The sequence below is a fragment of the Salvia splendens genome, chromosome 4, assembly GCF_004379255.2.
Source record: "Salvia splendens isolate huo1 chromosome 4, SspV2, whole genome shotgun sequence".
NCBI classification, from domain to species: Eukaryota; Viridiplantae; Streptophyta; class Magnoliopsida; order Lamiales; family Lamiaceae; genus Salvia; species Salvia splendens.
Genome location: NC_056035.1, coordinates 34,072,908 through 34,086,056, shown reverse-complemented (window position 1 = coordinate 34,086,056; position 13,149 = coordinate 34,072,908). Strand labels below are relative to the sequence as shown.

Sequence of the window (13,149 nt, the reverse complement as noted above, 5' to 3'; positions counted from 1 at the left end):
ATCACTTTATAATTAAATTATGTTATACTAATTTATCACCTTGTTCTATTATTCTAAGGAAAATTAACTGTACTTACAATGCCAATTATTCTATTTCTTATTCTAATATTAAAATTTTTCCACCCTTAGTTTTGATTATTTTTAATTTAGGAATATTTGCGGTGTTACACATCGATTAAACCTCATTCTCTCTGAACTATCAGTAGGGATTTCAGGATCATACTGGAATGTTGGTTTTAACCAAAATGCAGTTGCATGGAGGTTTTTCCTCAACATCTTATTCCATCTTGATTCAATAATGTCAACAAACTTCCCATACAATATCTCATTATTTTTGAACAACTCTTTCATCCCTTTAATTACTCTCCACATGCCCTTCTTCTATACATAATGATACGGGCCCTCCTTCGGCACGGCTTAAGGAGCGACAATTGCCTCAAGAAGATGAGCTCAACGCCGACACTAGGTTGCCGGCGACAAGGCAGCACGCTGAACCGGTCCGACGAGAAAGGTCCTCGCGACGTGTGGCACGAAGGCCGGCCCGATACGAAGGCTAGACATTGTCTCTCGTTAAGGGACGTTCCTTATTTTGTAGAGTCTTTTATTCCTTATTTAGTAGAGTCTTTTATTTATGTTAATTTACCTAGGATTAGTTAGTTATCCAATTCCCAGTAGGAATAGGTTTTCCATCTTTTGAGGATGTTTAGTTAGGGTTAATTGGTTATAAACAGGGGAGTTGTTATTCACTTTAATCATCAAGAAATAAACTACTTCCTCTCAATCTCTCTATTCTTCTTTCTCTCTCGTCCAAATCTTCCTCCAAACTCTAGTTCTTGCGAAATCGTCCGGTTGAGGAACTTCGTCCTTAACACATAACCTAATGAAGCTTTCAGATCAGAGTCACATATGAGCAACAATCTCATAATCGGACCCATAACCTTGGAAATAATTAAGCAATTATTTCAAAACCGCTCATCCAAAACAATTTGTTTAACTTCTTTTGCTTTCGCTACTTCTAGGTATTTTTTGAAATCTGAACTCGTAGCTAAAACTTACAACTACTCCTTGTGATCATAAAAGCTCTCAATGCTATTATCAATAACCATATGCACTATATTTACAGCACCAACAATCTCAAGAATTTCAACAAGCAAATTGCACAAATTCTCAACATTTTCCTCTATGCCAGAAATATCAACCGACTTAATGAATGATTAGAGTAAACTAAAAGTTTATCAAAGTTCTGCTTCTGTTATCCATACATCCATCACTCATTATTGTACACCCCGACTCAACCCATTTACTTCGCATAGAGTCTATAGCGTTCTGGACATAGATAAACTTATTAGTTTACTTTAATCATGGCATGTCATTCATTAAGTCGGTTGATATTTCTGGCATAGAGGCAAATGCAGAGAATTTGTGCAATATGTTTGCTGAAATTGTGAGATTGTTGGTGCTGAAAACATAGTGCATATGGTCACTGATAATGCTCATAATTATAAAAAAATGTTGGTTATTTGTTGAGTGAAAAATATTCGACAATAACTTGGTGTCCGTGCACAGCTCATTGCATCAATTTAGTCATGAAGGATATGACAATTGCCATGGTACATGATTATATTACACTCGCATCTATGTTTACTGTTTATGTGTATAATCATAAGTGGTCTCTTAATTGGTTGACAAATAGGCCAGGTTGAACAGAATTATTCGCCCAGGTGATACCCGTTTTTGGTACTGGTTCCATAGAATTGAAGAGCTTTCATGATCACAATGAAAACTTCCGAGCTTTGATTACAAGTTCAGATTTCAAAAAATACCTGAAAGTATCTAAAGCAAAAGAAGTTAAACAAATTGTTTTGGATGAGCTGTTTTGGATTAATTGCTTAACTATTTCTGAGGTTATGAGTCTGATTATGAGATTGTTGTTCATATGTAACTCTTATGAGAAACCTTCATTAGGTTATGTATATGAGGGCACGTGGAGAGTGATTAAAAGGGTGAAAGAATTGGAGATTGTATGGAAAGTTTGTTGACATTATTGAATCAAGATGAGATAAGATGTTGAGGAAAACCTCCATGCAGCCACATTTTGATTAAATCCAGCTTTCCAATATGATTCTGAAAGTCCTACTTGTAGTTCAGAGGTGGAGAAAGGTTTAATTGATGTCCTTGACATTATGGTCCCGGGTGCAAAAGATTTGATGGGGGAGATTGTTGGAATGAGGAAATTAATTGATTAGAGAACAAGAAGGCAAGAGATGAAATTATGGCAAGAATATTGAAGGAAATCAATTAAAGATTATGGAAAATCAAATAACAGGATATTAGTATAATTAGAATATATTTTCCATGTATAGCCAGAATTAGAACCTATAAAAGGTTGTGTAACCATTGAGAGAATTAATTCAAGTCATTAACAATGTAGTCTTTGAAGTTCTCCCCGTCTTTTACTTTCTGCAATAGTCTTTTATTTTCCGCATTGTACTTTTCAATATGGTATCAGAGCAGGTTCGATCATATGGATCAATCACTGTCTCCAAAAAAAATACACTTAACAAGCCTTTGTCACCGCAGCCAGCCCCCAATTCCAATAGTCGCCCTAATAACCAGATTTCACAAACTCGTTTCACTTTTTGATAGTAAAATATCGAGGTGAGCTCTTCCAATTTCAAAAAGCTCCTCTCCGGCGGCGGATCCGCCGCTAGCACAACCCAATCCGTCACGTACATGCCTCGACCCGGCTTTGGAACCCCGCGCCCCGTCACACTGATACCCAGGGACGGCGTCGGTCCGCTTGTAACTGGCGCCGTCGATCAGGTCATGGAGGCTATGCACGCGCCGGTCTACTTTGAGAAATACAATATCCATGGCGATATGAAGACAGTGCCGTCGGAACTGATTGAGTCGATTAAGAAGAATAAAGTATGTCTTAAGGACGGACTTAAGATGCCGGTGGGTGGAGGCGTTAGCTCGCTGAACGTGTTGCTCAGGAAGGAGCTCGATCTCTATGCTTCACTAGTGCACTGCTTTAACCTTCAGGGGGCTTCCCACTCGCCACCAGAACATTGATATCGTCGTCATTAGGGAGAATACAGAAGGCGAGTATGCTGGCCTCAAGCACGAGGTTGTTCCTGGGGTCGTTGAAAGCTTGAAGGTGATAACAAAGTTCTGTTCTGAACGAATTGTAAAATATGCTTTCGAGTATGCCTATCTCAACAACCGCAAGAAGGTGACTGCTGTGCATAAAGCAAATATTATGAAACTGGCAGATGGTTTATTTTTGGAATCATGTCATGAAATAGCTAGCACTAGCAAGTACCCTAGTATCCATTACAATGAGATGATTGTTGATAACTGCTCCATGCAACTCGTTTCCAAGCCAGCGCAGTTTGATGTTATGGTGACTCCAAATCTCTATGGGAACCTGGTATCCAATATATCTGCTGGTATTGCTGGTGGTACTGGTGTCATGCCTGGAGAGAACGTAGGAGCTGATCATGCCATTTTCGAGCAAGGTGTTTCTGCGGGTAATGTAGGAAACGAGAAATTACTAGAGCAAAAGAAGACCTTTCAAGAGGTGAGTGGCTCATTTCTAATATGGCAGTTAAGAAAGCTACTAAAGTCGAGGAGGTTGACAAACTTGTCTCAACGAATTGTTCAGCCGATGAAGAGAGAATGAAGAGAATGAGGATGCTGGACTATTCCTCTTCGAAGCGGAGCCGAACAATTCCGCCAAGAGGGAGAAGAAGCTTAAACCAAGAAGGTGGAGTAGCTAATGATTGTGTAGCTGAAGGGGAGAGCCCACATGCGCTGTGAAGAGCTGGTGGGAAGAGCGTCAACAAATGATGATGTTGGAGGAGCAACCACGGGAAAATCCAACGCTGATCCTTGAGAAAGAGTGAGGGAACATCCAGCCGAGGGGGAGAGAACTGCCACAGCCGGATGATTCCAACCAAGAAAGAAGACTGCACGTAAGGGAAGGCCAGAGAGGCCGCATGCCATCCGCCAATATGGTGAGAAGATGAAAGGCCAGTGGCCAACCCCGAGCAACCACGCTTGGAGAAGAAGGCTGACTCTAGCCGAAGGTTCCACGGTGTTTGGCGATTACTCGTCGGAGGTGGCATGGCACAGTCTGTCACCGAGAAAAAACCCATAAAGAGAAAGGAGACTGATGGTTTCACGTCTTCATTTTTAGAGAAGTAAATTTGGGCCCAGGGTTATTAGGCTCAAGAAAGAAAAGAAATGAAAATAATGGACTCATAGTTTGAGTTTGGAATGGACCCAGAATGGTCTTAATTGGCTCCTAGATACGAGCAAAAACTGTCTAGATAAGCTCCTCGGCAAGAGTCAAAACTGTCAGAATTAGCTCCTCGACACGAGTCAAAACTGTCCGAATGAGCTCCTCGACACGAGTAAAAACTGTCTGAATGAGCTCCTCGACACGAGTAAAAACTGCCAGTCAGAAAAAAAAAATGAAGTGGCTCCTAGATACGAGCTAAAACTATCCAAGATGACTCCTTGACACGAGTTAAAACTATCAACCAAAAATTGAAGCTCTCGGACACGAGTTAAAACTGTCTAGATTGACTCCTTGACACGAGTTAAAACCGTCAACAAAAAATGAAGAACTCCATGAAATGAGTCTAAACTTTCAATGATGAATGAAGAGCTCCTTGATAAGAGCCTAAACTTTCAATGAAGAAAAATTGTAGAACTCCTGGAAACGATTTTAAACTTTCAATGATAAATGAAGAGCTCCTTGAAACGAGTCTAAACTTTCAATAACTCTTTGATACAAGTATAAATTATCAATGATGAATTGGAGAAGCTCTATGATACGAGCATAAACTATCAATGGGAATTGAAGAACTCTTAAATACGAGTATAAACTATTTATCAAACTAAAGATCGTGCAAGTTAAGTGTCGAAAAACTCGATACTGAACTTGAGGGGGAGTGTTGGGATGAGGAAATTAATTGATTGGAGAACAAGAAGGCAATGGATGAAATTATGGCAAGAATATTGAAGGAAATCAATTAAAGATTATGGAAAATTAAATAAAAGGATATTAGTATAATTAGAACATATTTTCCATGTATAGCTAGAATTAGAACATATAAAAGGTTTTGTAACCATTGAGAGAATTAATTCAAGTCATTCACAATGTAGTCTTTGAAGTTCTCCCCGTCTTTATTTTCTGCAATAGTCTTTTATTTTCCGCATTGTACTTTTCAACAGAGATGAATACTTTTCATGAAAAAATGGAAGGTTTTGGAAGAAAAGTGACTTTGAATAATGTAAATTGTACCGGGCCTGGTAAGGTATGAAGTTAATATTATATCTTCGCTTCAAAGTAAGTTATTTTATTTATAGTTATTTCTACATGGATGTATTCAGATTAATGTATAAAAAGCTGTTAAAATGGAAAAATCTTCTATTACATTGATTATTGTCATCTAATAGTCTATATTTGTGCCACATGGAATTAATTTAAACAATAAAAAAAGCGAAAATGGTAGAAAAGTAAGTTGACATTTTGAGTAGTTATTCTCATTTCATAATTCACGTCTCCCATAATTTGGTAGTTATTTGGCATTGATTTGTTTTCCTTTCTTAATTTTAAATATTTTAGTTGATTATCTTATTGATTTTGCAGCATCTTTATACACAAATATAGTTTAAATTATGCATATTTTCGTCATTAGCTTGATTGTGTCGAATATGGTATAATAATGTACATAATCGGTATAATAATGTACGAAAATGATATAATAATGTAAGTAAGAAGTAGTTCAATGTTTTGCAGCACGTTGAATCCAGCCATTTGGGTTTAGCAATCCATTAGGCTAGGTTGTAGTACCGACTCACTAACGATACATTCACCAAGGGTAGGGAGATAAATCCTTTCCCTTATGGGTTTAGTAATCCATCGGGCTAAGGCATATTACCAACCCTTGTCTATAATTTATGTTTTTATTGTTTGTTTTTTTATGTACGTAAACGTTATAATAATGTAAGTAAGAAGTAGTTTAATGTCGTCTTGTAATGTATGAACCATACACATTAATGTACAGTTACTACTGCACCAAACAGTAAATAATTGAACCATATGAGAACGGCTCTAACTCCTTGCCCTTAGTGAACGTTGAGCTTCTGGTTGGTACTACACCCTAGCCCCAAGACCGCATCGAGACGCGATGCGGATGGCCATCGGTTACGAATTTTAAGAAATATAAATGAAAAGTGAGTTGAAAAAGTTAGTGGAATGTGAGTCCTACTTTTATATACTTCCTCCGTCCCACAAAGATTGTCTCACTTTGACCGGACACGAATTTTAATCAATGTAATAAAAAGTGAGTTGAAAAAGTTACTGGAATGTGAGTCTTACTTTTATATATTAGTTTTATAATAAAATTTGAGTATGGATGAGTTAGTGTAATATGAGGTACACTACCAAAAATGGTAAAAAATTGAAATGTAACAAATTTTGTGAGACGAACAGAAATGGAAAATGGGACAATCTTTGTGGGACGGGAGGAGTATTAATTTTATAATAAAATGTGAGTGAGAATGAATTAGTGGAATATGGAGCCCACCACAAAAATGGTAAAAATAAAATGTGACAAATTTTATGGGACGGACGAAAATGGAAAAATGTGACAAAATTTCAAAAACGAAGGGAATAATATATATATAATGAGACTCATATTCTACTAACTAATTCAATTCACTTTTATTTATATTTCTTAAAACTCATGTTATAATCAAATAGGACTTTCGTGTTGTGGGACGGAGGGAGTATAAGTGTTATTCAACTCCATATCATTTTGGGGAAAGAAATTAAGCGAATGTGTTGTGTTGAGTACGAAAAAACTATTCACTCTTTGAAAAGAAGTTCGATCACTTGGTCGTAAACTCGTAAATAAGGAATACTTACAAACAACTTGCATAATTATTTTATCATATTGAAACTATTATTTCTAACAATTATATATCTAAATCATTCTTTAGATATAATATTGAAACTCTTATCTTTAACAATTATATATCTAAATCATTCTTTAGATATATAACTGATTTCTTCAAAAAACAGTAATATATCTAAAGAATGATTTATATTATCACACTTACATGGCAGTACCTTGGACTCCGCGGGTTCGGTAGCCGAAGCGCCTTCCCCACTATTCAATAAATGCGAGATCTCTTACTGAAAGGGGGAGCGCGAATGCAATTGAAATTTTTTAAAATGTTAGAATGCTTGATGGTGTAGTTGTAAAATGATGGTCTTTTTGGTGAATAATATATCAATGTTTGATTCTTATTAGTGCGTTTTCTTTTTATTTTTTTGGTTTTATGCCTTTTTTTTAGTGGATTTTTATTTGGAAAATTATACTCCCTTCAATCCCCATTAAATATTCTATATTTCCTTATTTGGACAATTTTCCATAAATGATTCATTTCACGTTTACTATTATTGGTAAATGATACATCCCACTAACTCATTCTATTCACAATTATTATAAAACTAATAATATAAAATAAATGATACACATTTCACTAACTTTTTTTACCCACATTTACTTACAAAATAAAACAATTTCTTAAAACCAGCAACGATCAAATACGAGACATTTAATGAAACCGGGAGAGTATATGACGTGGCAACGGAAAATGTGGACAAAATGTTCACTTATAACTATGACATCTAGCCTGCCAGACGTGTGGATTTTGTTCAACACATGCATGACCCGTTTCTTTAATTTTCACATATAGCATCCCAAAAATTTCTATCATGCATGGGACATTCAAGAAAAATGTCATTGATATAACAAGTCACACTACTAGAAAATTGGACTATCCTTACATTCATCTTATGGCACTTTGTAAAAGATGTCAACCAAGATATTTTATCACCACACCATACTTTTGCTGCATTTATATTCAATACTAATACTACATAATTAAATAAATGCCAAAATAAGACTTCTGTATTTACACTATCAAGTTTCTTTCAATTCTATTATTATAAAAGTTTTCATGCGTAATTATTAAAAACTAGTCTTATTAAAAAATTATGTAAGTAAAATAAAGTACCGCTTTAGCAAATTGACAAAGTACAAATTGACAAAGTACACGCATTAGCAAATCAAATTGTCAATATTTACAGCTTTTGTTATTTTAATTATATATTAGGTTTCATAGCAAATTGGCAAAATTATATTAAGCCAAAAGGCCCAAAAAAGAATCCTAAATTTATGCTAAATTAACAGAATCAACTCCACCGTTCTTGTCTTTCTCTTCAACTCCACCGTTCTAAATTAACAGAATCTGCTCTCTTCATCAACCCCACCGTTCTTGTCTTTCTCTCCCCTACTGCTCTATCGTTCTCCACATCTGCCAATTCTATTTGAGTCGAAAGAATTCAATCTCTCTCTTCTTGTGTGCTCTATCTCGGACGAAGGGTTGTCGTGCCACCACACCACTGTCGTGCTTTGTCTTCTCTCTCAGGTTAGCTCGTCATCATCTCGCATTCTTAATTAATTTTTGGTTTTATAGCCCTTTTTAAAAGAATTTCCGAAATAATTAAAGATTGCATTGGATATTTTGGATTGAACTGAAGAGCATTCATATTACTGTTTTAACAGCAAGTTCGATTTTTGGCTCCCAAATTCCATAGTGATTTGTAATTATTGACTCTCTTACTTTTGCTTATATGATTTTCTATTTTGCATTGTCAATGCCTATTGTCCTGCTGAAAGAGTTTGAAGGTTTTAATAATTCATGATATGAACAATAAGATTGAGCTTAAAGGTTTTGCTTGCTCACCCTGTTGTCCCAGTTTGTGCTTACTATGTTTATGTTCACCATGTTTTTCCAGATTGTAATATCTAAGTTTCATTATTGAATAAGTGAAAAATGCTCTTTTATTCTATACTTGTGGGGTTACTCAGGATATGAGGATTTAGTTTTTATATAAAATATCAGATAAGCTTCAATGATCAATAATATTGTGTCACTCGGTGGGTGTAGATGCAAAATATTCCATACTCTCAATGTTAGCTAGTTAAGTTACCTTGCTTGAAGGAGCCTTTGTACCTACATTTGTTAGTTCCCTTCACAAGGAGTAGTTGGTTCAAATTGTTTAAACCTATGATATTCTTGTTTCTCGCTATTTTTATTTTTGGACATTGCTTATATGGAATTCATAATTATTAAGCTAAGCACTTATTGTTCTCATACAGATAACTACATTTGAACATTTTTTTTTTACTATTGAATATGACTTGAACAAATACTTGATGACTTGAACGTTAAAAACCAATATAAATATTTTATAAAGATTTAGCCCAATAATTTAAAATCAATTAAAGCCATACAATCTGGGAATTGTTAGTAAGTTTAGCACAATTAATATTACAAAGTTAATATGTTATCTCATGTTGTTTGACATTTTATATGACTATTTATTCTCTTATTGACTAAGTTGTCTACATTAATTTATGATATATATAGGTTTGGTAGGTATTTATTAATATGGATAAGAGTTGGATGACAAAGTCAAGAGTAACCGATTAGTACCAAAATGGACTTCAGTACTTTTTAGATTATGCTTTTCGCAATGTAAGCATAAATGATAAGATATTGTGTCCATGCAAACGCTGCCAAATGACAATATTTGCGAGTAGAGACGAAGCGTATGAACATTTGACAGTCGATGGATTTATTCCTGGATACACGGATTGGATAGCTCATGGAGAACTTCCTAGTATTCTTGCTTCTAGGCGTGAAAACCAACATAATAATGTAGAGGCTTTAGGTGATGATGATATGCAGGGTTTAGTTCATGATGTCTTTGGAGTTCCAAATGAAGATGGATATACGGACGATACTAATTCCCATATGGATTCGGAAATTGCTAATGGGCAAGCAAGAGAGTTCTATAGATTGATTGATGATTCAAACCAGCCTTTATATGAAGGATGTGCTAAATTCTCAAAACTATCATTCATAATCCGTTTGTTGCATTTAAAGTGTCTTGGGAGATTAAATAATAAGGTATTTGATATGCTATTGGACTTACTAAGAGATGTTTTTCCTTATGCCATGGTTGGTCTACCAAAGTCTTATTATGAAGCTGATAAATTAATGAAAAAGCTAGGACTTGGTTATGAGAAAATTGATGCTTGTCCGAATGATTGCACTCTGTACTGGGGGGTGAATGAAAACAAAACTTCATGTGACACATGCCATAAGCTTAGATGGTGTACTACTGATAAAGATCCCACGGGTGAGAAAAGAAAGGTTGCCCAAAAGGTGTTGTGGTATTTTCCACTCAAACCAAGGTTGCAAAGGTTGTTCATGTCTTCAAAAACGGCATCCCATATGAGATGACATGCTGAAAGTCGTACGAAGGATGGGTATATGAGGCATCCCGCCGATTCCCCAGCATGGAGCACATTTGATAGTTTGCATCCTGATTTTGCTGAGGAATCTCGCAATGTTCGATTGGGATTAGCGTCAGATGGAATTAATCCCTTCAAAAATATGAGTGTATCACACAGCACGTGGCCTGTCATATTATTTCCATATAACCTTCCTCCATGGATGTGCATGAAAGAGTCTTCTTTTATGTTATCTCTATTGATACCCGGTCCATCAGCTCCTGGAAAAAATATTGATATTTATTTGCAACCACTTATTGCTGATCTAAAGGATTTGTGGGAAGTAGGAGTTGAAACGTATGACACATCTAAAATGCAAAATTTTCAGCTACGTGCTTCATTGTTATGGACAATTAGTGATTTTCCTGGATATGCTTATTTATCCGGGTGGAGTACCCAAGGTGAATATGCATGTCCGGTATGTAACAAAGAAACACATTCTAGTAGACTGAAACATGGTGGAAAGTATTGTTACATGGGTCATCGAAGATTCCTACATAAAGAACACGAGTTTCGGAAGAATAGACGACTCTTCGATGGCACAGTTGAGTTTGGAGAAGCACCGCAACAACTATCTGGCGATATGGTGATGGATGACTTGAGAGACTTTACTATGAAATATGGTAAGCTAGTTAAAGATAATCCAAAGCTTTTTAGTTGGAAAAAAAAGAGTATATTTTTTGAGTTGCCATACTGGAAAGATAATATGGTTCGTCATAATCTCGATGTCATGCATACTGAAAAAAATGCCTGCGAGAGCATCTGTGCCACATTGTTGGATTTGGATGGTAAATCAAAAGATAATTATAAATCACGCCAAGACTTGGAACAGATGGGAATAAGACCTGAACTTCATCCAATTACTAATGAATGGGGAAAAGTTTATTTACCGGCAGCAGCTTATACAATGAGCAAGAAGGAGAGAACAATATTTTGTCAGGTCTTGAAAAATCTCAAAGTTCCTGATGGTTATGCCTCAAACATCTCAAGGTGTGTTCAGTTAAAACCACCAAAATTGCTAGGCTTGAAAAGTCATGACTATCATATTATGATGCAACAATTATTACCTATAGCATTGCGAAAAACACTCTCTAGGACAGTACGTTCACCTTTGATACAGCTTAGTAAGTACTTTCGAGAACTATGTTGTAAAGTAATTTGTCCTGCTGATATCATTCGTTTAGAGAAAGATATTGTTGTGGTACTTTGCCAATTGGAGAAGATATTTCCACCATCATTCTTCGATGTAATGGTGCATTTGAGTGTACATTTGGCTACAGAAGTGAAGCTATGTGGGCCGGTTCACTACCGTTGGATGTATCCAATAGAGAGGTAATATATATTTGCAAGTAATATTTATGAAATTTAATAGTGTATATAATGAAGGATGTTTTTTCAATGATGAACCATTTAAAATATTTGAAAATCTAATACTTGATTTTTTTGCAACAAGATATTTGGGCACATTGAAATCATATGTTCGTAATCGAAGTAAACCTGAAGGTTCGATTGCTGAAGGATATCTAGTAGAAGAATGTTTGAGATTTTGCTCTTTGTATTTAGCTGACTATGTGGAGTCAAAGTTTAATCGAGCATCTAGGAATGAAACTGTTACAGATAATACAAAAATAGGATTAGATGTATTTACGATTAACGGTCGTTCTCTTGGAAAAGGAACTGCAATGAGATTAGATGACGTAACATTGAAGAAAGCTCATCAATATGTATTGTTCAACTGTGAGGCTGTCAGACCATACATCGAGTAAGTTATTTTGTGAATTCCTATTTATTATAGCTTTTGAACTTTTTTTTAAAACTAAGAATTGTTCTATTTCAGGCAATATTGGGAAGTAGTTGAACAATCTCATCCTCACGTTGCACGTCATCAGTTGGAACGTATCCACAGTGAAAGGTTTGCTGGTTGGTTTGCTCAATATGTAAGTTATATGCTTCACAATGATTGTAATGGTTAATATGCAGTGTTGTTGCTATATATTATTGTGATTTAATTTCTTTCAATAGGTTGAAGGGTTAACTGTCTATGAGGAAAATCCAACATTAAGAGCTCTGAAGTTACTTGCTCGCGGGCCTAATATAATTGGAGTGAAATATAAAAAGTATATTGTAAATGGTTTTCGGTTCCACACGAAAGATTTGGAGTGTACAAAGAAAACACAAAATAGTGGGGTGCGTGTTAAAGCTACAACGTCAAGTTTTTCAAGTACTAGGGATCAAAATCCAATCTTAAGCGAGTTGGACTATTATGGAATTCTAACCGATGTCGTTGAGCTGGATTACAATTGTGGACATAGAGTTGTGTTATTTGATTGTGAATGGGTGTCAAAAGGAAAACGATTGAAGACAGATGCTGATGGATTTACATTAGCTAATTTTTCAAATGTGATACGCCATTATGAACCATTTATTCTTGCATCTCAAGCTGAGCAAGTCTTCTATGTAGAGGATCCAACTGAATCACAATGGAGCGTAGTTGTCTCTGCTGCAGCACGAGCTCATTATGGCATGGAACCTATTATCGATGTGGAGACTTACTTACAAAGTAATATTTGTGTTCCTGCTGATAGTATAGAGTTGGATGACTTTGGTTGGGTTCGTGAAGACATCGATGGAATAGAGGTTGACTTAAATGAATGATTTTGATGACTTATATGTTATCAGATGGTGGTTATTGAACAACATT

The 13,149-nt window shown here is 35.7% G+C and overlaps 1 protein-coding gene and 1 pseudogene across 1 annotated transcript; both read left to right on the top strand.

The window, feature by feature from the left end:
• The first annotated feature begins 2,499 nt into the window (after window positions 1–2,499).
• On the top strand, window positions 2,500–3,685 carry LOC121801024 (annotated as a pseudogene).
• A 6,743-nt stretch (window positions 3,686–10,428) lies between these two features.
• LOC121801023 lies at window positions 10,429–13,103 on the top strand. Its single transcript, XM_042200498.1, has 4 exons — window positions 10,429–11,780; window positions 11,902–12,210; window positions 12,286–12,385; window positions 12,471–13,103. Exons 1-4 carry the CDS (start codon window positions 10,429–10,431, stop codon window positions 13,101–13,103), a joined length of 2,394 nt encoding a protein of 797 aa, XP_042056432.1.
• Window positions 13,104–13,149: the final 46 nt, after the last annotated feature.

Coding starts and splice junctions, on each gene's coding strand:
- LOC121801023 (XM_042200498.1), top strand. CDS start 10,429: ATGAGGCATCCCGCCGATTCCCCAGCATGGAGCACATTTGATAGTTTG. Junction 11,781..11,901: donor TGGATGTATCCAATAGAGAG/GTAATATATATT, acceptor TTTTGCAACAAG/ATATTTGGGCACATTGAAAT. Junction 12,386..12,470: donor CTGGTTGGTTTGCTCAATAT/GTAAGTTATATG, acceptor TTCTTTCAATAG/GTTGAAGGGTTAACTGTCTA.